The 24,959-nt window shown below is 41.4% G+C and overlaps 1 protein-coding gene across 1 annotated transcript in view; it reads right to left on the bottom strand.

The window, feature by feature from the left end:
• Positions 1 to 24,959, bottom strand: part of tln2a (talin 2a) — a 46,429-nt gene that overhangs the window by 8,848 nt on the left and 12,622 nt on the right. The window contains exons 16-44 of the mRNA XM_070911229.1: positions 24,595 to 24,693; positions 23,892 to 24,059; positions 22,716 to 22,850; positions 22,238 to 22,397; positions 20,072 to 20,238; positions 17,433 to 17,561; positions 16,515 to 16,628; positions 16,144 to 16,257; positions 15,551 to 15,685; positions 14,986 to 15,114; positions 14,666 to 14,768; positions 13,312 to 13,520; positions 11,948 to 12,067; positions 11,145 to 11,342; positions 10,894 to 11,033; positions 9,995 to 10,088; positions 9,699 to 9,788; positions 9,441 to 9,563; positions 9,184 to 9,327; positions 8,358 to 8,519; positions 7,916 to 8,056; positions 7,593 to 7,774; positions 6,184 to 6,316; positions 5,460 to 5,561; positions 4,750 to 4,920; positions 4,507 to 4,653; positions 2,018 to 2,119; positions 1,667 to 1,786; positions 1,214 to 1,360 (exon numbers count right to left, since the gene is read on the bottom strand). Coding sequence (XP_070767330.1) covers positions 1,214 to 1,360; positions 1,667 to 1,786; positions 2,018 to 2,119; positions 4,507 to 4,653; positions 4,750 to 4,920; positions 5,460 to 5,561; positions 6,184 to 6,316; positions 7,593 to 7,774; positions 7,916 to 8,056; positions 8,358 to 8,519; positions 9,184 to 9,327; positions 9,441 to 9,563; positions 9,699 to 9,788; positions 9,995 to 10,088; positions 10,894 to 11,033; positions 11,145 to 11,342; positions 11,948 to 12,067; positions 13,312 to 13,520; positions 14,666 to 14,768; positions 14,986 to 15,114; positions 15,551 to 15,685; positions 16,144 to 16,257; positions 16,515 to 16,628; positions 17,433 to 17,561; positions 20,072 to 20,238; positions 22,238 to 22,397; positions 22,716 to 22,850; positions 23,892 to 24,059; positions 24,595 to 24,693 — 3,978 coding nt within the window. The remainder of the gene's footprint in view (positions 1 to 1,213; positions 1,361 to 1,666; positions 1,787 to 2,017; positions 2,120 to 4,506; positions 4,654 to 4,749; positions 4,921 to 5,459; positions 5,562 to 6,183; positions 6,317 to 7,592; positions 7,775 to 7,915; positions 8,057 to 8,357; positions 8,520 to 9,183; positions 9,328 to 9,440; positions 9,564 to 9,698; positions 9,789 to 9,994; positions 10,089 to 10,893; positions 11,034 to 11,144; positions 11,343 to 11,947; positions 12,068 to 13,311; positions 13,521 to 14,665; positions 14,769 to 14,985; positions 15,115 to 15,550; positions 15,686 to 16,143; positions 16,258 to 16,514; positions 16,629 to 17,432; positions 17,562 to 20,071; positions 20,239 to 22,237; positions 22,398 to 22,715; positions 22,851 to 23,891; positions 24,060 to 24,594; positions 24,694 to 24,959) is intronic.

The raw sequence follows: 24,959 nt of genomic DNA, 5'->3' as shown, positions 1-24,959 counted from the left end.
GGCATCATGACCTTAGGCAGAAAGTACATTTTCCACACCATAACTGTTTGAAAAGCAGCTGGATTAGTGTACTCTATTTATTTTTTTGCAATAGGGACACAACCAATTTATTTTTTGAATTAGTTTCTTACTGTAAAGGAATATTACTTTCTTTTGGTCAGTTGGAGGGGAGTTGAACACAAAACGGAGAAACACACTGTTATAGATTCACTTTAGAACACTTTGCGTTGTTTGTGACATGCATCTCCTTGGTATATGATAAATAATGTATTCAACTGAGAAGCCAAAAACACTAGTCTCAAGAGGATTTAACAATATGCTGTGACAGCAAAATACCAAGTCGGCACAGAGCAGCGCACAACATCACTCACTCAGTGGAATGAGCACATGTCAAACTGGTTCCCAACTCCATTTTTTTTCCTCACAGATGCCCGAGTGGCAGCAGAAATTGATTAACTGATGTTTTCGGACTCTTGACACTCAAGAATAGCTGTGGGAAGTTTAAGGGTTAGGAAATCAAAACAGAACAAGCATGACATGTTACACAGACAAACCTTCCCTTTCCTTGGCATCAAGCTGTTAAACAAAATAATAAACTCTTGCTTTAAAATAAATAAATAAATAAAAAAAACTTATATGGTCTTTATTTGAGAGTTGTATCTGTACAGCGAACTGCTGAATCCACAACTGATACCTCTAGAGGAATCTGTTGGCATTCACAGGCCACATCTGTACAATGTTGCTGGACTTGCTTGGATATAATCTGTGCAATACTTAAGTATGAATTATTTAAACAGTCTGCACAGTAATGTATTTCACCAAGGACTCTGAATTAAACAGTCAGCCTTTGAAGCATAAGCATTGCCTTAAGCCAATCGTTTGCTTCAAAGTTGCTTTAATTCAGGAAGCATATGATAAAATGAATTATAGCACCAACGCTCTTATTTTGTTGATACCATGACAGCAGAATCACTTGGTGTGAACTGCACAGCAAGAAAGTAATGCTTTACTATTCCAGTGAAGAACAACAATGTGCAGAGTTAGTCTGGTGTGGATCATACTATGCCGAGCAGGAAGAAACCTCCAGCCCTCAGTGATTTGGTGTTAACATAATTAATGTTAATGATCTGACACAATTACGTACATTTCTTCAAAATTAAAGCAAAAACAAAACCCATATCTTTAAATGTTCCTAATAATGATGGGATAATACCTTCTCTGTGACTGCGCGGGCACAGTCAATGAGCTCCCGTTTGGTGAAGCCATCAGAGGGAGTGATCTGCAGAGCTCCGGCCTTCTGGACCAGGAAGATGCAGCCATGTCCGAGCTCCTGCACGCGAGTCTTGATCTGGAAGCCGATCTGGATAACAGAGAACGCAGTACGATACAAGTTTACTGAGCAATATATTCTCATGCAGAAATAAGAATTCCAGATTATGACTTGCATTCTAAGAGACAATTTAAATAAAAATAAAACCATTTACGGCAAATGTTTGTGTGTCTCATGACCCACCATGACATATTCACTTTGTACTACATAGCGTGATTTTTTTTTACATGCATGCAGCTATGTGTGATAAAAAGGATAAATCTTCCACGCTGATGTAGCAGAGCTGTATAATGGGTAAGACAAGCTGTCTTTGTGTGACACCCAGGCCGTCCTCACCTCTTCAGGCTCAGCTGTGTGAGCAGCCAGTCGGCCCTGAACAGCCAGCTGGCTGTAGTCCACGGTCACCTGAGAGGCCAGGGCTCCCAGCTCGTCAGGACATGTCACTGATTTGGTCATCTGAGTGTGGAGAAACACAAACACACCCACACCCACACACACTGACTGTCAGTCCAAACTAAAACACACGTTTACTCCACTTCACTTCTGGGCTCCTTGTTAATAAACTGTACACAAACGGGCTCGCTGTAATAATAATGTGCTTTATGTTAAAACGCTAAATGTGTATATTCACAAGTCATGATTGCATTTCCTGTATTTCCAATGTAAACAACTATTTTGAAGGCTTACCATTTCCTGCGAGGTAACAGCGATAGCTTTAGAGTATTTCACCATACTGGTCTGGTAATCCACAAATGAGCCCTCAGGTTCAGGCGGTGTACCTTCATCCAGCTAAGGAAAAACAGAATCACACACACACACACGCACATAAACAGTTAAAACAGCACCGCAATTTTCATTTTAAGCATGATTGGTTTGTCCTTCACAAAAAAGGAACAAACATCTTCAAACATGAAGACAATCAATCATTCAACTCTTTAGCTGCAGCGACAGGTTAAATCTAATCTACCCTTCAATTACAATAAATCTGCCAGGTGTGCAGGCAGGCATCAGTTCATCTGCAAACCAATGTTAATGCATTATATTCAAATAAACACTCAGAATGAATGATAAACACTCATTATAAATTATCTACCAAATCCACTCTGTAATTACAGCTTTAAAATAGCATCAACTACGAAAACATTTGATCACCAGCTTGCAGTGCATACATTATGTTTCTGGCATTTCTTCTAAATTAGACAACACATCCGAGTGTCGTGGCAAAGCTGAGGAGACGAGAGAGAGAGACGACGTCATGTGGGGAAAAGCGTGCTGGAGTGAATCTACAATATCGCAAGTACATGATGTTCCTTAACACCTTAAAATCTGCGGTCTTGACTAAGCGACTAAAAGTTCAGCAGAAAAGACTTTAAATCACCTCTGCTGAAGCCACGGCAGAGACTGACCATTATGTCGATGGATTATCTAAGAGGATTACCTCCTTTTAATCAACCACAGACATGCACACACTGAGTGACAAACGGACAAAACACACACACACACACACACACACACACACACACACACACACACACACACACACACACACACACACACACACACACACACACACACACACACACACACACACACACACACACACACACACACACTCATTATGCAGACCCAAACTGAACCACTTTCATTAATTATTCATGACGTGCCACACAAAGTTGATGCAGAGACGCTGTTCCCTCTGGTGACCCACACCTGAGGCACCTTTTCACCCCTCTCACTCAGGATGGCGAGGAGGGATGTGATTAGTTGATGCTATTCTGTCTGTACTTGAGACAAAAGGCTTTTTCTTGCTTCACACCTTATGTGTTTACCAGTAGTTGGACTGTTAATTGGAAGGATGAGTCCAAGGGCCTAGCACTGGCTGAGAGTGGCTGTGTTGACAGTCAGTTTCCCTCTGCTTCGATGGCTTTTGATTAGTATTAATATGCTAATCAGTTACTTTGTATGGGGTCTAGGCGACACTGAGATTGTAATCAAGGTCGTAATCAAGATGTTACACACAGAAACGGGAAATCATGGGGACAAAAAGAAGGAAAAAAGGAAATATTAATAAGAAAATGAAGGTTCAAATCCTGGACAAATATTAAGAACATTTGCTTTCCTGCTTGTTAACCTGTACTCACTATTTGAACAAATTTATTCCCCTGGTTTTCCCAAGAGTATTTTTTCATTCGCCAAAACAAGATCTTTTCCACTTTACAATTTTGCCAACTCATTCAGGTTACATTATGATGAAATGGCAATGAGTTGTGTAGTCTAAGGCAACCACAACTAACTTCAGTTTAGTCCTAAGTCCTAACTTCATTTCAGTAATCAGTGCAGCAAAAAGTGGAAAAGGAAAACTGAGGCCTTTTCTTGGAACCTGACAGGAGTTTGAAGGCAACTGGATTTTAGTTGCAGAAACAGGCTACTGGTACATGGAAAGTACACTTTGTGGTGCACTTCATACATTGGGGCTAATATTTTGCTGCTGGTTCTTCTTGAAAGGGTTTAGGCTAGTTGTCCGTGATGAGAGGTACTGCAAGAGTGTGGGGCTAATTATGAAGACCCCTTAGACTCAACAGGGGGGTCTTAGGAAAAATAAGGATGATCGTGTTTGTAGATCTGTAGCCATGTAGACGGGGCAGAGCTGTCAACCTATCACGAACTGACGTTGAGTTAGATCACATGGTGGTGAGAGTGAACTGGGCACAACTGATTAAGACCAGTTTGCAAAATCTTCAGATGAGTACTGAACAGCTGCTCCTCCACAGCTAAAGAAAACCTTTGAGGTGGTTTGGGCATCTGGTAGAAATAACGACTTGATACCTCCCTCTGGGAATCTTTCATGGGTGCCCACCTGGGAGGAGCCCCTGAAACAGGCTCAGAATATACTGGAGGGATCCCCTTTTGGCCTGGGAACACCTTGGGATCCCAAGATAAACCTCGAGACATGGCTCGGGAAAAGGATGTCTGGGCTTTTCTGTTTAGTCTATTGCCACTGGACGAGTTGTGGAGAAAGCTGATGGAGGCCACACCTGTCTGTAGATGCTCTTATTAAAGAACCAGAGAGTGTGATTTGATTTGACCAATCACAATCTTGGCATCAAGGCAGATGGAAAGCTAACAGCCATGTGTCGGTGTGCTCTAATCACCCAAGCGTGCTCAGCAGCACTCACCTTGGCCATGGCCTCTGCGATGGACTCCACCATTCCTCCCACCATTCCCACTTCACTGGCAGCCTCATTCAGTGTCACCATAATATCATCAACAGCCTCCTTCATGAGCTGGGCTGCCTCTGCTATGGCATCATGGGTATGGGATGCCTGTGAAGACACATGAAATAAGACTGTCCAGATAATCCTTCCAGGGGTGGAGCAGCAACTTATATAAGAAAAGAGTACAAAGTGAAATAGTTATACCTTTGGGTTTCCTCCACCCTCCTTGGCAGCATAGAGCATCTGCAGGGCAGACTCAGCAAGGGTCTTAGTTTGGTCCAGGAAAGTCATCTGCTGCTGGTGATCACTCAGCTTGGATGCCACACCCCAAGAGGCCATAATCAACGGCTCAAAGTAACTAGCCAACTGGGTCACCTGAGGCAAAAGGCGAACGTTTTCAATGAGTTCACTGAGAATTCCTCAACTACAGCAAATGGACAACAAGAGTTACAGTAAGTCAATGATTATTTTATTTAAATATGTGTGTGCTAAAATGTATGTGCAGGGGGAAATGGTGGCCGACTTTTATTCAGGTTGTCTTTATTTTACTGTGTTACTGTACCGTGTGATTATTAAGGTTGCATTCAATTACAAATTGCTGTGTACTACTTAGCCATACTAAAACTGGGAATTAAATCATAGCCTCTAAGCTTTTACATGACAAAGACAAGAGAGCATTCAGACGTATCTCCTAGTTGAAGAAAGTGCATTGGCTATGACACAGAGAAGCAAAACATATCTATATATAATAATACTATAGTAAGATATCGACAGAGAAATTGCTGTGACAAGTCTCACAATACTGTCTCCTAACATGTGGAAATGTGTAATACTGCTACCCATTACAAAGTCTTACTTTGTTGCTCCACAGTTATGGTATTTAAGTTAAGTAATTAAGTCCCTGCCCTATATACCTTGTGTCCTAGTTGGGAAGCCTCGCCTCTGGCAGCGGTGGAAACAGGGTCAATTAAGTGGCCAATTTCCTGCACAGTGGACGTCAGCTGCTCTTGTAGCGCCTGAAGAGAGGAAATAAAAAGAAATTAGTTTTTGCTTTTTATGGGAGACAAAGGTACATTCAAATAAGTCAGCTGGAACCTGCTGAAAAGCACTAGACAGGGAACTAAACAGGGAAGTATTGGCCCCAAGCTAGGCCCCTGGCTTCTAATATGCAAGTTTAAACTCTTCATAATTCAACAAAACTGGTGCAAGTGCCAATAAAAACTGCTCTGTGACCAGTTCTGCATAAAAGGGATAAAGATCCAGTAGGATCCAAATTGCACTGCAGGTGTGCTACTAGAAGGATCAACAAAATACAGGTTTGCACTGCAGAAAGTTTCTTTAAATGGCCTTAATTCCCTGAATTCTGTCTAATGAGATGTGTGTGACCTAGAATGGACAGAAACCTAATTAAAACCACCAATAATAGATCCATAATTTAACAGAGAGATACAAAAAGCAACACAAGGACTAGAAAAAGAAAAAAACAACAATCTGACTGTAAGACCGACAGAGGAAAAGAAACAAATAAAGCGAGCGACTGAGATAAACGACCAGACAAGGACAATCAAATAGAGACAAATGCAAACAGAGAAAAGATACCAGTGGAAAATGTCATCTTGTTTTCTGATGGCTGCTTACCTCCAGTGAGATGTCGTCCCTGCTGGGTAAGTTCTGGCTGACTGCTGCCAGAGAGGCCTGCTCAATGTCCCGGATACATTTGTTGATGTTATCAATTGACGAGTCGCACTCCCGCTGGCCTGGGGCCTTGTCCCTAAGAATAAAAAGGGAACAGGACAAGAAGAGAAAGCAATAAAATGGTTGGAAACAGAAATGAGAGTACAGTTGGATGATGTATAGGGGGGAAAAATAGGACAGAGAAGGCGATCAAAAAAAGAAAAAAGAGAGACAGGAAGAGCGAAAAGAAGTGCTAATGTTAACATATCTAACATTTATTAAAACACAGACAGGTTCCAGGATGTGTCTTTAACATCTTCTCTACTGGTTCCCTCATCTCATTGCTGCTCAGGTCACATCTGCTGAGATGTGGCCTGTGGGGGTCTCGTCACTACTCAGGAAGATCAAGCTGGGCAGCCAAATTAGCTCTGAAGCCTCAGAGTAGACTGGAGCAGCGGCCACATGGGCAGAATAAGTTTAGTTAAACATCCATTTCCATGCACGGGGGCACACTGAAAGTGAAACTAAAATAAAGCCTCATCTTTGCATGTAATGACACTAGCAGAGTTATGAGGTTGGCTTTTTCAGGATGGAGTCCGTTCCTATTTGGGTCCTTTGGCACAGCAGTGTATCACTGCTATTACTACCAGTGCTCAATTTGCATTCTGAGAGGAAGACTGTGATGTTCTGAGGCAAGCAGAAACATTAAAATTCAGAGCATTTGATGCTGGGAATTTGTTCCTCACGGGCATCAGTTTTGTTTTGATCAAGGTCAGGTACAAAAGGCGTGAAAGAGCGGATTAAAGCGTTTAAGATGTGGAGGTATAAGAACAAGCATTTATCACACCGTGGTACAGCATTTGGGCATCCATTCTCAAGGACGCTGCATTAGTCTCACAGGCATTTTATAGAGAAATGTCTTCAGATAAATGGAAGTAAAAGCTAAAGCTGTGACCTTAGTTGTAAATTTTCAACCCCATAATCCCCTTTGTGTGTCCAGAAATAACTACATTTCTGCAGGGAAATGGAGTGCAGTGGTGTAAAAATGGGTAAAGGATTAAAATGATGATGTTTTGGTAACTTCGCGGAGTTTCCACTGGTTGCTTGGCAACCTCACAGTGATGAGGAATGTAGGTCTGTGATTTCACTGCTCTCAGCCAAGCTAAGCTAACTGGCAGCAACTTCATATTTATCATACAGACATGAGAGTGGTGTCGATCTTCTTATCTAACTCTCTGCAAGAATGCGAATAAAAGAATTTCCCAAAATGTTGAATTATTTTAAAGTTTGACCTTCACATAATATGTTCCGTCACCCATCCCTTTCTTTCACGTCTCATTTGACACATCTGAATACATTTTTCTCTCACTAACCGGATGGCTGTGATGAGACTCTTGATGGAGTCGGACACGGTGCGAGAGTGACCAGCCAGAACAGACCAGGTGGGCGGGTCTTTGGGGTTGATAACCAATGAGCGTGCAGTCTTGAGCAGGTAGGTGGAGCTGTCAAGCATGGAGCGTGCTGATTGGAGGATGGGCTCCTGTGCCGCGAAGCCCTACAGAAAAACAAATTGAACTTGAGTTTATTATAATATCCTGTTTTTTCAGCATATGCCACTATTTGCTATAAAACCTCTAATAACACATGTAATCACTGAAGTTGAATACTGCCATCACTGATGTTCACATGGCCATACCTCGTGGCTGATTTGAGCTGGGATGCTGGCAAACTCAGGGTTAGAAGCAAACGTTGTCAGGTTTTCCACAGCCTCGATTAGCGGAGCAGTGGCAACTCGACACTTGTTCCTGTTCTCCTCCGAGAAATCCCCATCTAAAGCCTAGAAAGTGAGACAGACGCAATATGAAGGTGCATGAAACAAATCTGATTAAACTAGAGTAGCTTTTAAGTCATCCAACCCAAGAGTCAATAATTAAATAAATCATTGACAGAAGTTTGATAGAAACTATTTATGAGCCGATATGAATCACAGATGTTTCACTCAACAGCCGGTTCATCAAAATGATCCCACATCAATCACAATGGACTTTACAGATACAGATATGGACCATATCTGTATCATGGTAATCCAATTAGGGGACAGAGACAACCTTTTGACAAGACTGGGAAAGAAATCCTACCTTGATGGTTTTGACCAAGTTGGCAGTGCTATTGGCCACCTCCTTGGCAGACTGGACAAAGTGCCTCTTGGCAACTGGGTTGGTCGTCTTGGAGGAAGCCAGACGGCAGGCGTTGCACAGTGCCGAGGTGTGCTTAGCAACAATGGTGGCTGCAGAGAGCACCTGCCACATTATAAACAAATGGTTAAATTAGTAACTGAGATTTGATCGGTAGATGCAGTCATCAAGTACATGCATACCCATAAATCATGCAGCGTTTGTACCCTGTCTTATGTACTAAAAGGTTTTTACTGTTGTACTAATGTGCGCCTCCCCTTTAACTTCTGGAATAGACTGGTGAGCTGGAAACTGACTTATGTACAGTAAGAACGCTGTGGGGGGCATATAATTATGCTGTTAGTCTTGAACAAAGACTGTTATAAAGAAAATAAAGGTGATAATGAGGTAAATATTGGTCCCGCAGTGAAGGCGTCTGTCTACACAGTTTGACACTTCTGCATCAGGTATTGGCAGAATTGTTTTTCTTTTTTAGCATTTGTGCTTTATTTGATAGTAGAGAGGGACACGAAAGGCAGGGCGCTACAAACATGCAGCAAAGGGCCCAGGCTGGATTTGAACCCTGGTTGCTTCAGTAAGGACTAAGCCTTGATACACAGTGTGCGGTCTACCAGGTGAGCTATCAGGGCGCCCCTTTCGCTATCTCATTTTTGAACTGTATGTGTTTGTACTTTGTAATTCTGTTCTGAACTATTCCCTTTAACATGAGAAGTTGGCCTCATTTAAACATGTTTATAATTTCAGCATGAGGAAAGGATTATTTTTACACCTGGGAGGGACTGCTGTCTGGGTCTACAAGGTTCTCACAGGCCATCTGGATTGCCTGGTTGGCTTTGGCAAACTGGATGGGATCCACCAACCCCTGATGCCCTGCCTGACTGTTGGGATCAGACACACCCACCAGGTAGGAGGCCTGTGGGGGGGATAAAAATCGTCATCAGCATTCACCAACATTGCCTCTACCAACAAAAAGGCAATATGATCCATTTCATAGCTCCAGTACTGTTGTTTCTCCACATTCTGTACCTGTCCTGCAGCTTCAGTGAGGCCACACAGGGCTTTGGAGGCTGATCCTACACAGTCTCCAAATGCGGACACATCTCCGGTCTTGCAGTTCTGAGAAATACCCGCCATAGACTCTCCCAGGACCTGGACAGACCAAAAAGGAGCCGGCCAGCAGAAAAAAAAGAGAAGAAGAAAGAGGTATGCTTAGGATGCTGAGCTCTGTGTGGGTGCAGAGTGCTTGAGTGTTTGATCACCAGGCTGTATCATTTGAAGACGTACCTTGGAGTTCTCCATCACACTCTCGATGCAGTCGAAGTAGGAGAGGTCACTGATCGGCTCGTTGGGATTGTCCAGCATTCCTCGGACAGCCTGGGAGATGAGTGAGCAGTATGAGTCTTCGATAGTATTTCCTAGGTTTTTTTTTTTTCACAAAATTCTCTCAGAAAATGCAAATTATTATTATTTCTTTGGGTACTACTCAGATAGACTACGGTAAATAAGACTCCCATCAAGCCTTTGTTGATATGATTTCTGATTGTTCCCGTTTGATCACACGGTTGTAAAGTTTTGTTTACCTCCAGCTCTCTCAGGGCGTTGTCACACTCCTTCTGGCCAGGAGCCTGCTGTGTGCACAGCGTGATCAGCTGGTTAATGCTGTCAGTCACTGCTCTGAAACAAAGAAACAAACAGAAACAAAAACTCACCCTAGTCCTTCATGGTTAGAAGTGTTTGTGAGCACGCTGGCTTTCTATGCATTTGTATGCCTGTATTTGCGTGTGCAAGGTTATTCAGTTCATCAGAAAATGTTTGAAATTCTTAACATTTCTTTCAACTTGTCTTTTGCTCTTATTTCTTTTATTACAAGTGAGGTTGGCAGCTGCAATCAGCACCATTAAAACCTTTAAAGACTTTCATTGTGAGCAGATGACTGAATGCATTTTGCTGATAACATGGACATCATAACTAAACACATTTGCCCTAGTGGATAATATAACAATGGCTCAATATGTTGAATGAGTTACTTACTGCTTAGTGGTGTACAACAGTTTTAAACTGTTTGATATGGTTTTAGACTAACAGACACAGACACAGTCTTCTGTCAGTAAAGCACATTTGTAGCTTGTTTTTTTATATGTACTAACTGGAATAATCCTGTCTTGTCATTTTCACAACTAATTCTTTGCTGACAGAGAAAACAGTGACATTCAAATCTTAAGATCTGTAATCAGAAAAAAATTCAGTCACTGCATCGTCACACTGGCTGAATGAAGATTGTTCAGAGCAGCATTAACTGCTGTCTCTGAGAGGGGAGGATGAACATCCCATCAGCTTTTTAATCAGAGTGCGTCTTAACAATCTCAACAGGAAATATTTAGCACTTCTAAGAAAATCTCAGATACACTACAATGTATACACTATGGATAAAAGCATAAGAAAAAGACACAATGTCTAGGTGTGTGTGTGTGTGTGGTACCTCGCAGCAGCAGCTAGCAGGTTCTTGGCATTTGCTGCAGCAGGGTCCACAGACAGACTCTTAGCTGCCAGCAGCAGCTTGCTGGAAGCCATGGAGATGTTCTTCAGGTTACCAATCACCTGTACCTGGTCATCCTTCTTCTAAAATGACACATTCATTATACTCACAGACTCATTATAACATGATCAGACACATCAACACGACTTTAACAGACTTTGATGTTCTTGTGAAACTGATACAACAGGACCGACCTGTGTGTGGCCGGCCATCTCTATGCCAGCATCCAGGAACTCGTCAAAGTCTTGGCTGAACTTCCCAGAGGCCACCGCCAGCTGGCTGCTGGAGCCTCTGGAGGCATGGACCACGTCGCCCGCTGACTGGTTCAGGTCTGCGGCGGTTTGGTTCAACTCGCTCTGGGCCTCTTGAAAGGACTTGGAGGCTGGAGGGATCTGAACAGGGGACACGGAGAAGCAGTTTATGATGACAGAAAGATATTTCACGGTGTTTTTTTTTTTTAAAGCAGTTACGTAACAGTTACATAACCTGTAGGTGTGAGAGCAACCACAAAGCCAGTTTATTAACTGTGTGTAAGCAGTGAGTGATTTAAAACTTCCTCGTTGCAATGCTGCTAACAAGAGAGAATAATGAACTTAAATACTGATGTGACAATTCAAAAACTACCGCTGAGCCTCGCTGAAACGGTCACAATAATGCTGTGTGTAACAATGAGTGTGCCTGAACTCCTGTGCTTAATCCAAACTGCTCAATTTCAGTTTCAAACTTGAGAATTGCAAGTGAGAATGGAGGAAATGTTTAAAAAGCAATACAAAAATAAAATCATGACACTTTCCTTATTTATATACTAACAATAAAACATTAGTATTCTAGTCGTGTCAGGCTGTGACAGTTGAACAATGACCCAAAGCTAAAAACTGATATTATGCCTGAAACGTTTCTATCTAGCAGTCAATTTCACTTTTAACTTGTACGCGTTAATCTTTTAAAGAAACACATCATGCTGATTTTGCGCTGGTGAGTCACCGAACAAACTCACAGTTTCAATCAGCAGCTTCTTGCTGGCCTCCCCGATGCTCTTGAGAGCCATGTCCACATCCTTCTGGCCCGGCAGACAGTTGACGCAGTTATTCAGGGAATGAGAGACAGCCTTGGCCACCTGGAACACACAGCAGGTTCACAGTAGACTGGGTCAGAGCGAGCAGACGGAGCTAGAAATCTGGATTTAAAAATGCTAATGAGCAAGGCAGTCTTGCAGAATAATTGATATCACCATTTTGTGATTTATTTCTTCTTTTATAAATGTCAACAAGAATGTCTACATGTCCTCTTTGGTTGTGTAACTAATCACAAAATGGGTTGACAAATCACCTTAGTGAAGCAGGTCCGGCTGAGATGCAAACAAGAGGTAGTTAAAAGAGCAGCACAGGCTTCTTAACTTCATTTTATATCCCTTAGCCATTTCAAATGACAAAGTCATATCACATTAGAGCAGCTTTTCAAGATGAAAAGCTGCCTCATTTGTGTTTTTGTGATCCCTTATTAAATTCTCTGCATTGCTATTGAGAAACATATAATTTATTTATTTTGTGGAGAAACTGAGGAGGACAAGACGTAAATAATTAATTTACTTATCCTGTACATATGTCACCAGGTTTATTATAGGAGTCCCTTGCTATATTTGACAGGTGTTTCATGTATTACTAAGCAGATGTAGACATTCATCCGGCTCAGACTTTGTCCATAAGGAAATATTTAGCTAAATATATTGAGCAAAGAAAGACGCGCTGTTGGGCAAAAGAGCTGACTTTCCTTTCAAGCTTACATGGCTGCATGTTTAATTTCGTACAAATAAAACAGGTCCTGTTAAGCCATCTTTAAAAGTCACATTACTTCTATGTAAAACACACAGGATTCAACCATTTCTGTGAAGTGTTTTGCATCATTCAACGTTCTGTTTTAGTCCAAATTCAGACCTCATCCAAGAGTTTAAAATACTGCGTTTGAAGTTTAATGAACTACAAATCTAACTACAATAATAAAACATTCATGAAATGCATACACACGCTGTATGTGGTGAGAAAAATATTACTAAACATTTCCATATATTAACTGCTGGAGGGTGGAGATAAGGTTAGAGTAACTGAAGAATGAACAAGTGAATCAGTGCTTTAAAACAAGTCTCGTGGACTCACAAGCTGCGAGTGTATTTTTGTTTCGACAACCTGCAGAATTTTTGCAGTGACACTGGATGGTGTTAGCTTTATGTCACTGGTGTTATAGTCTGACAGAAACTGAGCCTTCTAGCCTGCAGCATCAAGGCTCACCCGTAGTGTTATAAAGGAGAGACATGCAGAATAGTCTCCACCCCCCCCCCCCCCGAGAAATCCTGAACCATCTTACCTGCGCCAGCCTTTGCTGACTCTCAGCATCTCCGGGGGAAATCAGTGCCTGCTTGGCCTCATGAATGAGAAGCGCTGAGCCCTCCATAACGTCGCGGGCTGAGTCCAGCATGGCAGCAGCAGCCTTGGGGTCTGTCGTGGACGCAGCGACACCGCGAGCCGCCTGGGCCAGTGTTTTCAGGGCCTGAGCAGTCTCTCTGGCTGCTATTCCTACACACAGAAGAGAGGGGTCAGAGAGAGTACAGGTGTGACAGACCACAGTTACAGCCAGGAAAGTGTCTCAGAGGCATCAGAGATAATGTCCCTATCATGCACTCATTTTCAAAGACTGACATCTTATTTGCACAGGATGTTTGTTTAATGTCTGTCCTGGCAACACAGAAAAAAAAAAACGTAATTTGGTCCAAGAGTGTGTTCACAGGCGTGAAGGTACCGGCCTCATGAGAAATGTGACATCTCACTTAGAACACATCAGTCAGGATAAAACAAATGAAGCCATTTTATATGTAGCAGTGAACAAGGTTACTTATTGAAAGTAAACCAGGTTCCAGCTGATGGGTTTCCTTCTCAGGTTCTGTAGAGAACCAAGGACACTATAAAGGTAATGAAAAGTATTTTGAAAAACACGTTTATGACTGACAAAATCAAAAATAGATATGGTCAGTATGTTTACCTTGCCTTACCCTCCTGCATCACACAAGCCAGCCTATTTAGAGCACTGTGAGATCAGGGCAAAATATTCACTGACTTTTGAAGCTGTATACTGTGTAATTGGATTTGGATTATTACATCCCATCTCAAGTAGTTCAAATATTTTAAAGTCCTGTAAAAAAGAGAAGGAAACTTTGTGTTTATGGAATCAGATGGGTTTCGATAGTAATGAATGCAGACAGAAGGATTCACAACACAAACACAAATATTTGTAGATTTCTATAACATTTATTTAAAACCAGAAATATTTATGTGTGCATCAGAAACACATTTGTGAACCGTCTTTTTTTATATGTGGATCTTTTATACATTTATATACAAAAATAAATATTTTAGTGTGCATTGAAAAATATTTTTGTGGAGAGTCAGTTATATAGCAATCACAAAATGCATTTGTGAATCTTTCTGTGCGCATTCATTAATATCGAGACCCATATGTGTACAGTGTGCACTGCACAACAACACCGTACACAAATGATGTTGGTAACAAAATGATCTTGCAGTCGGAGAAGTGTTTGTGGTGGTGACAATAAAAGATTACAGATCTGATTATAACTAAAGACTGAAAGGTCTTAATGGTGGCATAAGAGGAATGGTTGTGCCATTTATAAAAATGTAACTGAAAATATGTCAGCAGTACCAACCTGTGTAGTGTTCATTTCCTTGTGCAGCACAGGTGAGCAGCTGAGCCATGGAGGATCCCACTGACTTAGAGGTGCTGCCCAGATCCTGAGCACACTTCTCCAACTAAAGCAGGGGGAAAAGGGAAAAATCAACTTTATATGTAAATAACTAAAAACTAAATATTAGGCTGCAAACTCATTAAACTCTGCTGCAGGCATCAATTGCTGGTAGTCAATATATTTTGTCTAGCTTGACAGAACTTAATGCAACTGCCATTTTTCATGTTGGTTTTGAAAGAATGAATCCTGAATCAATCTTACGGGTAAACAAAAAATCTTACGGATTCTCCGGGCAGTGGTTTCAGTTGGGCATTAACAGCAGCCAGCTTGGCATCTTGCAGCTCACTTCTCAGGGTCTGGATGGCAGTGAGCGCAGAGTCGATCTCCATGGGGCCGCAGGCTTCATGAGCCTGGAAAACAAAAAGGAAGTCTGCCGTCACTCACAGTTCACATAGTTACAAGGGTTATCACGTATGTTTTGCACTTGAAAGTAGTAATCTTTTAAACAGAAATATATTTTGTTGCTATACACAAAATATACATTCGCTGCAAATCCTGTACAGGTCAACTGATGAGACTTGATGAGACTCAGAAGTCTACTGTGCAATTTAAAAGCCTTGAGTAAAGCAGTTTACACTCCAGCGCATCTGGTGTGGACTAATGTTGCTTATTAAACATGATCCAGAGAGGTACAGGTACAGTGTATTAGGTTTGTTTTTGCATGCAGTTTGCATATAAAATGCAGTGACTTCCTGCATGAACTGCACATATGTGAGTGCCTGTGTGTGTGTGTGTGTGTGTGTGTGTGTGTGTGTGTGTGTGTGTGTGCGTGCGCGTGTGCTCTACCTTCTGTGCAGACGTCCTCAGCTCAGCCAGGCAGGTGGCCAGGTTCTTGGCACACTGACCCAGTTGCATGGCTGCAGCCTGATCCGTCACCGTGGGAACAGATGACTTGGCCGAGGTCACCATCTTACTACCAGGCTGCAGAGTGGAAAAGAAAGAAGAAAAAGAAAAAGTCTAAAATGTTTAATAAAAATAATATTTTCCCTTAGAGCACTAAATAAAACCAAGTGTTGCTCCAGGCAACAACAAGGAACAGAGGTTAAATTATGTGGTGGTATTTGTGGAGACCCCCCACTCCTGCAGCAGTTCTAAAAGCGCCACTGAGGCATTAAAACACATAATCCCATCATACCACTGCTTCTATAACTGCCTGCTTACACCGAAAAGAGGTTACAGGCCTATTTTTAATGGATCCCCACATGGCAGAAACACTATTTATACTTTGCTCAGCCTGGTTCCCAATGTAGGACTGAAGTTACTCGATTTGAGTGTGGGGACATAAAGTTTTAACAACCTCCTCTCCAGCAAAGGTGAGAAATGGCAAGGCCATAATGTGTGTGTGTGTGTGTGTGTGTGTGTGTGTGTGTGTAATGCACCTGTAGGAAGTTCTGGCTGGCAATGATGAGTGCTAGTTGTGCACTGAGGTCCTCTGGTTTGGCCTGACTGCCACGCACCCCCTGGACGAGTTGTGGGATGTGGTCTGCCACTGCCTATACAAACACAAACACAAACACACACACACACACACAAAATACATACACAGGCTTATTTACAGGCAAAATGGAGACTTCACAGATTAACTAAAAGCTTCAGTATAAAATCCCTCTATTATAAATCATCAAGCAAGCAATTCGGATGCACACAATATAAAAGAAAAATTGAAAATGAAATGAAAGTAAAGAGTTCAATAATAATTCAATACAGAAGGAAAAATGGACCAAACCAAACAAAAAGCATTGATCCTCACCTTACAGCTCTGCACCAGCTGCTGGTGAGCAGCAGTGTTCTTGTTAGAGGCGGCAGCATTTTGTGCAGCAGCAATGGTCTGCGTGGCTGCAGCCGCAGCTTGTTTGGCAGCATTCTAAGGAATATTAAGACCCAGAAAAATATCCACATGTAAAATACTGTTAAACAGGAGCTCTCTGTCTGTCCCTGTATCAGTCTCTCTTCAAGTGTCCATTTAAAGGCAAGGCTTCTGGTGTCACATCTGTGCTTTTGAGTCTGCATGTTAAACAATTCTGCTGTCGAGTTTGTGGTATCAAAGATTTCAAAGGACTGATGTTTTTCTACATGGGTTTGTGTTTCCTTACATTTCCAAAATGTCTCTCTACAAGATGATAAGCTGAAAGCATCTCTGTGAATGTACGCTGGATGAACAAATTAAATTAAATAACAGTATATTGTAATACAGTTGAGTGGAAATTACATTTTCAAGTTCAACTGAAGGTCTTACACTTTGTTTATACTAAACTAATAAATTATTCTAGGTAATATAAATCCTTATATTACAACAACTAATAATAATAATAATAACAATAATAATAAATAGTAGTAGTAAAAACTGCTAGTAGTAAATACAACTGCACATCGTAACAAACTATGTTAATGAGTTGAATATTTTAGCACTGAGGCAAACCCTTTCAATGTCTTTAAGATAGATTACCCTTCCTCCTATTTCAGGACCATTTAGAAACAGTAACAACAAAACTAAATCTGTCTAAAAATCGTGACATTTAATGCTGCTGAAATCATTTGGATATTAGAGATGGTTACATTTAGGATTGATCTTGGTGTGAATGTCATGTTTTGTAGTAATATTTTCAGGATGAAACAGCCTCTTCCTGAAGGAGCTATTTCTCTCCAGATAAAACGTGGCATCACTGACCTCCAGCCTGTTGATCAGCTTCTTCTTAATGGCATTCTGAGCAGCAGCGTTGGTGGCCACACGTAGTCCCTCTGCAGCCTCCCTCAGTCTTTGCTGCTGGTCCTCATTCTCTGGGTAAGCTGCCGCGCCCTGAAAACACACACACACACACAGATCAGCAAATACACAACAGATGATCAGGATGGAAAAACAGCTGGTATAAGAGTGAGAAGAGTAAAGGCTTTGTGATCTGTTCACAATATTCGCTGCCCTTCTACAATCTTTACATGAGGATGTTTTTGCTCTACTTCTTTCTTTGAAAAGCATTGTCACTCCTGAGTAACATGTCTCACTCATCACATCACACACAGCAGCAGACACGCCCACAAAATTGCTATTAGCACACACAAGTAATCTTAGAATGTCCAATCAGCGTACACAGACCTTTGAAAATGACGCAGACTTAATCACTGCACTCAAACTCAGCTGCAGCTCCTCTTCACTCGAACAATTAGTTCTTTGTTGATGGCCAAATGTCAATGAGAGGATGTTGTTTATTCATATTAGCAAGCAGCCCTTTTTATCTTCCTGCTTATGAATCCAGCAGCACAAGTTAACTGGGTTCCGTGGAGACCAATATCACTTAGCACCTCCGTGTCTCCCACTGTTGGAGAGAAAGCTAAGCCTGCTGCCATTAGGTTAATTAACTCGGTAGCTTCACCTGCAGCTACGCAGAGAGGTGTGCGTGCTACTGAAAATTCATTAAAAGGTGATGTTTAACTGGCAGAACTCACCACCGACACAGATCTCACTATGAACAAGGCACACAAGTGTACAAACAGGAAAAAAAAGTCATTTTGCTGTTAACTAATTTCATGACTTCAAGGCTTTGTACAACACTTGACTTGCCATTAATCACAGTAAAGTGATGTTAGTGACCAGCTTCAAATCAGTGGCGTTTGCAGCTGTCGTCTGCCTGCTGGTATCTGCTGACAGCATTTCAATTTAACAGCCAATTTGCATGATTATTAAAAAGTGCTGATTTCCAGAGGAAGTAACGAGATATCACACGCAGGAATTCATCATGTCGACGAGCCGTTAAAAAGAAAAAGGGTCTGTTTTACAGTGATTCAATACATGGCTAAAGCAAATCATTACCTGACACAAGCTTTAAAAGACAAGCATAAGCACAGTCGGCTGTAAAACGCACAGTCCAAAAATTAAACTGCTCCCGCTCAATCAATCAGTTACCAAGGCGACGGCTGGCTGAGGTCTCAGCCTCCACTGACACAGATAAATATGCAGCTGTGACGGCTATAAGTCTGGCATCAAACTCGACCATCAAACCAGCTGGAGGGCGTCATTTCATTTTCATGGTGGAAGTGGAGAGTTATTAATATCAGTGTGTGATTCCGTAGACAGATAATGAGACTGATGCAGAGAGATAGCAGATAAATAGTTTAGATAGAGAAGATGGGATGGGTGGCAAAGCTAAGCCTGCCCTTCAGCAGTCTGAAGAAAGAGTCTGACGTCCTCGTACTCTTAATCATGTTACGCCGGAAACTTGAGGTGTGAGAAGAACTGGATGGTGAATTTAAACGCTGTATGGATTATAATATTTCAGCCCTGTCATTTTGTGCTCAGAGGTCCTCATAGGCCAATTCCATTGCTGTTCATAAGGGGAAGGTCTATAACTGCACTTTCAAACACGTTGCTATTAAACCAAAGGATTAAACCAGACCACGATGTACTAAACAGGATTGTCGAGTTCCAATTAATTAGAACTGTCCACTACCATGTTTACACTGGATATTCAGAGTGCTGCATGGTGCCAGCAAAGCAGCATTTCTGTTATTTAGTCATCTTATTAAAAATGTATTGCAACAAGTTAGAAATTACGACTATGTTCATGTATATTTGAAATTAAGGAGAAAAGACATTGACATTAAGAGAGCTCCAAGTTGCCGTCAGTGTCTAGTAAAGGACTGTAGCAATCCTAATAGTAAATCTATGATAATTATAGAAACTAAACTAGAACCAAAGAGCGTCAGAGCGCCATTAAAGCCCCCAAACAGAAACTCCATCATTAATTCATTGATTCTCCGATTTCCAGTTTAGGAAGAAACTTTTGGATTTTTGGAAAAAATACACTGTAAAACCACTTTTAGAAACACATTGAGATTTGAGTATTTTCAAATTAAAGATCTGTCCATGCCCTAAATTTTTTTACTGCAGAAAGTTTTAAAGGCCACCTTTTATTAATAAAATAACATACAAAGAAGACTAAGCAGAATCACTTCCCAAACTGTCACCCTTGGTCTTTTTCTTTTTGCACACACACAAACACACACACCACTCTTGGGGTGTCTGACTCAGCTTCTTTCCCCTCTGCTGTCATTGAAAAGGTCACCCAGGACGTACAAGAGAATATAAACCCAGCCCCGTAGATTTTCATCTGGTCTTAAGAAATGCCACCAGTCTGATTAAAAGATGAAAAAATCTTTCAATACCTTTTTGGGTTAACTCTATGAATTATGCATGAACTACAGCTTCAGTAAACGTACTGCTTTTTGCTGTCAAATGTTGAGACATAAAAGCAAAACCACAAGAAAAATAAACAGAATAAATATTACATGCTTCATGTCTCACGTGTTGCGTACCTTTGCTGCTTCCACCATCCTTGCAGTGGCGTCAGCCAGCAATTTAGCAGCTGCCAGCAACTTCTTAGAGTTGTCGACGTCCACTTCGGCCTCAGCATCAGACCTCATGGCATTCACCAGGTCTGAGGTGGCCTGAGCCAACACCCGGGCCTGACGCACCATCTCTCCTGAGGGGTGATCAGAGATGACAGAGGTGGTGTAGCGGTGACGGGAAGGAGAGAGATATGAGAAAAAACGGGAGAGAAGTGGATTAGTGGATGAGTCATACTAATGAGAGAGTGAGCATGTTAACTTGTTTTAACTCAGTTGCGTAACTTTGTTGTCATGAACAATTTTGAAAGAAAAAAATCCGTCTTCATTTATTTAACCACTCGAAATAATAGTCAAACTGTGCTTGATGGCTGCTTTCTCGTGTTAGAGATAATGATGCAATGCTAGCAAACCTTAGAGGAGCTGATAAATATTTCAACAAACTGCATTGATTTTTAATCTGAAACTGTTTAATTTTGTATCAGTAAGAGAAATTCAAAGTTTACTTGTCAAAATGACTGATAGCGAGTTGACTCATACCGAGACTGTTTGAAGTCATAAACAACGGGGAGCTTTTAAACAGAAAGTCCCACGTCAGCAAGAAACAAAAGAAACAAACTTCTTTCCAAAAGCTCCATGTGGTTGCATTTCTTTCTCTCCCTGATCAGATGTTCATAGTGTGATAAAACCTGTAGGTGACTTTTGAAGAAACAATTGGATGCAACTATTCCACCAGCCCTGGTGTTTTTAATTCCCTCTGAAAATAGAATCAGACTAATGAGGTAAGACAAAAGGGGTTGGTGTTTATACTCTCCTTGTCAAAGCAGACCTGGCAAACTGGCTATTTGGCAGTAAGCTTCCATAATTCAGCTGATCTGCCAACACTGCACTACAGAAGGATTGACTCTTTATTTTTCTCTTCACATTTCATGTTTGTACCTGAACGCCAGGGTTTGACACAACCTGACATATTTGACACCAGTTCAAAGGCAGTATTCTCCAACTAGCTGCGTGCATTCAGGCCTCAGCAGACCAAACCGCAATCCTACTTGTCTATCAAGCCAATCAATTCAGCTGAGCTGACCGCCGGGCCGGGACACTCTCTGTGCATCTCTTTCTGTCTTTCTCTGCTGTCAGACTTGTTAACATCACTGTCAGCTTTTCTCTGTGGCTTCACCAGGGCTGACAGCAGTCCATTCAAACCCACCACCACGCCAGTCTCTCTGAGGAGAGGATGGGATGAAGCACGATACACAGTGAGACATCTACTCAGAAACCAGAAACTTTAGAGATGTGGAAAGCAAGTTTTACAGCTTAGATCAGATCTAGTTTATGTGCCTGAGTTTTTTTCGAAAACAAGATATTTGGCTAAGGCAGGCCAAATTTAGTCACATTTTAGACTAAATCCAGCTGCATGACAGGAGCCAAAAGGGTGCCATATTCATTTGGAAACTCTTTGATGGATTGCATTGAGTAGTATGTATGTAGTATGTCATTATTTTATGACCAAATACCTGCAAAACTAAAAATACTGGACAAATAAAAAATGAGCTGATGATGGCTCTAGATGAAAAGTTAGAATAAATGATTCCTTTGGCGATCTCTTGAGTGGAAAACTAATGTATGTCTGTATCAAATTCCATGTCAATCCATCCAATAGTTGTTGAGACATTTCACTCTAAACTAAAGACCTCATGGTGGCAAGTCATTGGGATTCATCCTCCTGGAACCATGAATGTTTGTACAAAATGTCATGTCAATCTGTCCAATAATTGTCGAGGTATTTCAGTCTGGACCAAAGTGGTGGATTGACCTTGATCAAAGACCGACACTGAGCTGCCAAGAGCCACGCGGCTAGCATGACTAATAAAAACTAAAAATGACTGCCTAAACCATGATTGCTTTATAAATTAAAAATATATAATAAATTAAAGGGCAATTAATTAACCTGTTCCTTAAGCTAAGTACCATACATAATTACTTAATCACAATTGCATTCATTTCAGCATATTTCCATCCATTTCTGTATTTTATAGCATTTACAGTATTGAAAAAGTCCCCACAATGACTGGACGTGGATGCACAATTATGAGTCCTTCATTTTCATCTGTAAGCAATAACCTCTTCTGGACTCACCCGCGTCTCCCATCGAGCTGAAGATACTCTCCGTGACGGTCATAATGGTGTCTGTGGCCTGGTCATAGCGCCCGATAGGCTCTCCCCTTGACGTGTACTGACGAACATGCTGTAGGAGATCTCCCAGAGCCTGACTCACCACGCTGGCTGCTGCGCTCACCTTCAACACAGGAGATGCACATCATCAACTTTAGTGCTGTGTTTCTTAAGCTGCATTATGCGTCTTATTCCACCAGGCTGGGGGAGCAGGACTGGTCTCATCATTTTCACTGCTTCTTAAGTTGTGTGTTAGTACACAAACTGAATACCATAAATAAAACAAGTCCACTGTGGCGTAAATGAAAAAAGCGTTTCTAGGAAGCAAACCAGTCAACTCATTTGTTGCAAATTAGCATTTTCTGAGTCTTGTGATATATCTTGTTATACATTGAACAATAGAGTTCAGCGCACCGTTGGTCTATACATTAATCAAGCTGACCTGTTTGAGGAGCTCGCCATCCTCTGTGGCTGAGAGGCAGGCCTGGACGCAGCTTTCCACCGAGCGATCCACCAGCTTTCCGGCTTCAATTAACTGCTCCTGGCAAACTGGTGAACTGATAGTGGGGCTCACCACCTATAACGACAACAACAAGGTGAAAAGTGTAAAAAAAAAAAATAAAAAACGAATGATGAAAGGGGAACAAAGGACATAAAGGAGACAAAGTAAAAAAATGTTTTAATCCATCACCAATGTGAAAAAGAAAAAAAAACAATGGCATCATATGGTGCAAAAGTTCTATGAAATATGTGAAAGATCAAACATGTTTCTGCAGTTTAAATGTCTAAATGGTTAAAAAAAAGAAACACACTTGAAGTATTAAATAATGCTCAAAGTAATTTCCATCTTATATCCCTAATGTGACTCAAACATTAACAGTATACATATTTTACATTCTAATAAACGCACTGCGATAACAGTCTTTTCATCACTAAATCAAAAATCACATTTCACAGAGAACAGAGGAAACAGAAACAGGACAGAAAAAAAAAGATCCAGCAGATGGTTCTCATCACATTGCCATGCAGAGAGGTGAGGATTTGTTTAGTAAATGCAACTATTCAGATTGGGAGCCAGGAGGGCATTTAAACTAATTAGAGGCATGTGGAGGCAATTAAAGATGTGCAGAAATGATGAGGGTACAGGGTATTTAAAAGAGCCTTGGTGCATTCGGATATATTCACTCTCCAAAAATACTTCATCTTTGGCTGCAGATAAATTGGAGGTTATTTAAATATTTGAGAAAAAAAAAATCTCTGTTTACCAAACCTCACTGCACAGTCTACTTGATCCACGTAGCTTTAACAATAGCCTCCCAAGTGATATCCTTACACCACTGCAAGTGTAATAATCAAATCCGAGACAGATCTGACATAATAAATGAAAACGCATTACACCACCAGTGCATCATTTCCAAGCATTTGCATAATATCCACTCACTTTACTTTTTGGGAATTGAGTGCATATTACACAAATACTGATATGATGTGAGTCATTTAGTATAATGAGTCTCATATTTCATGCTTGGTAGCACTGGTGAATGCTCAGCACTGCTGGGGTTTCTTGCACAGGTTTATTCACATTCATTTGAACGTTCCTACAGACATATTCTTGTACCTTGGCACATGCCACCAGCTGGGAGGTGGACAGGGCACACTGAGTGGCAGCCGCGATGACCCGGTTCTGGAGCACGGTGTCCTCTGCAACCTGGGCCACGTTCTTGGCCTTCAGCACCAACATGGCGGCAGCGTTGGCCACTGCTTTGGCCAGATTCATCAGGATGTCCTACAACAACAGACGGAAAAAAAACCTAAGAAACATTTCACAGATATTGGACAGCTAGCTGCCGTCTTATTTCATGGACGGGAAAAACAATAGTGTTTGCGTATTTGTACATTATAAACATATTATAACTATAGAAATCTCATTAAAAGGGCAGCATCAACAATTTAATCTAATTAAAAAAAGACACATTTACCCACTGCACATCTGTACAACTCATCATTTCTGATTTACTGTAAAATGCTGAAATACACTCCAGTGCGTGGTGACAGATTGGATCTCTACATAACCTCGACAAACACTGTATTCCAATAACAATCATGATTCAGCCAAGTATGAGCTACGTGAAAGAAAAACACAAGCTAGAATAGCATTCAATTCAAACAAAAGCATCTAGCTAAAATAACAAAAAATATTCCCTCCACATTCCCCGGTTACAATGTGTTTTTGATTAACCGAGTGGCAGTTACTGAGGACTGAGCTTCCTTTGAATACTGAGTGTGGTGATGATGATAAATGGACGGGGGTGCAGCGTTACCTGGAACCTCTCGTCTGTCTCGCTCTCTCCAATCTGGCGCAGGAGGTCTCCACTGGCCTGGCCGATGCTGCCTGCTGCCGTCAGCACAGTCTGTCTGGGCTGCAGACACACACACACACACACAACCAGAAAACCATCAGGATGGGAAACTGCATTTAGACGCCTGGTTGGAAACTTGAGATATGGCTTCTACTTAACCTGTATGCTGTTTTACTGTATTGTATGCTGCATCTAAAACAACACCAGTGCCATTTGAGTCTTATGCAGTTTACAAACATTAGTATGTCATACAAGACTCATACCTCTGATGAATGGTCTCTGTTTTTAAGCTCTCTCTGAGGACTTTTAAAGTACACCCACCTATC

This window comes from Enoplosus armatus, chromosome 1 (assembly GCF_043641665.1).
Source record: "Enoplosus armatus isolate fEnoArm2 chromosome 1, fEnoArm2.hap1, whole genome shotgun sequence".
In the NCBI taxonomy this organism is placed as follows: domain Eukaryota; kingdom Metazoa; phylum Chordata; class Actinopteri; order Centrarchiformes; family Enoplosidae; genus Enoplosus; species Enoplosus armatus.
Note: the sequence above shows the minus strand (reverse complement) of the source record. Positions and strands in the feature narration are given on the sequence as shown.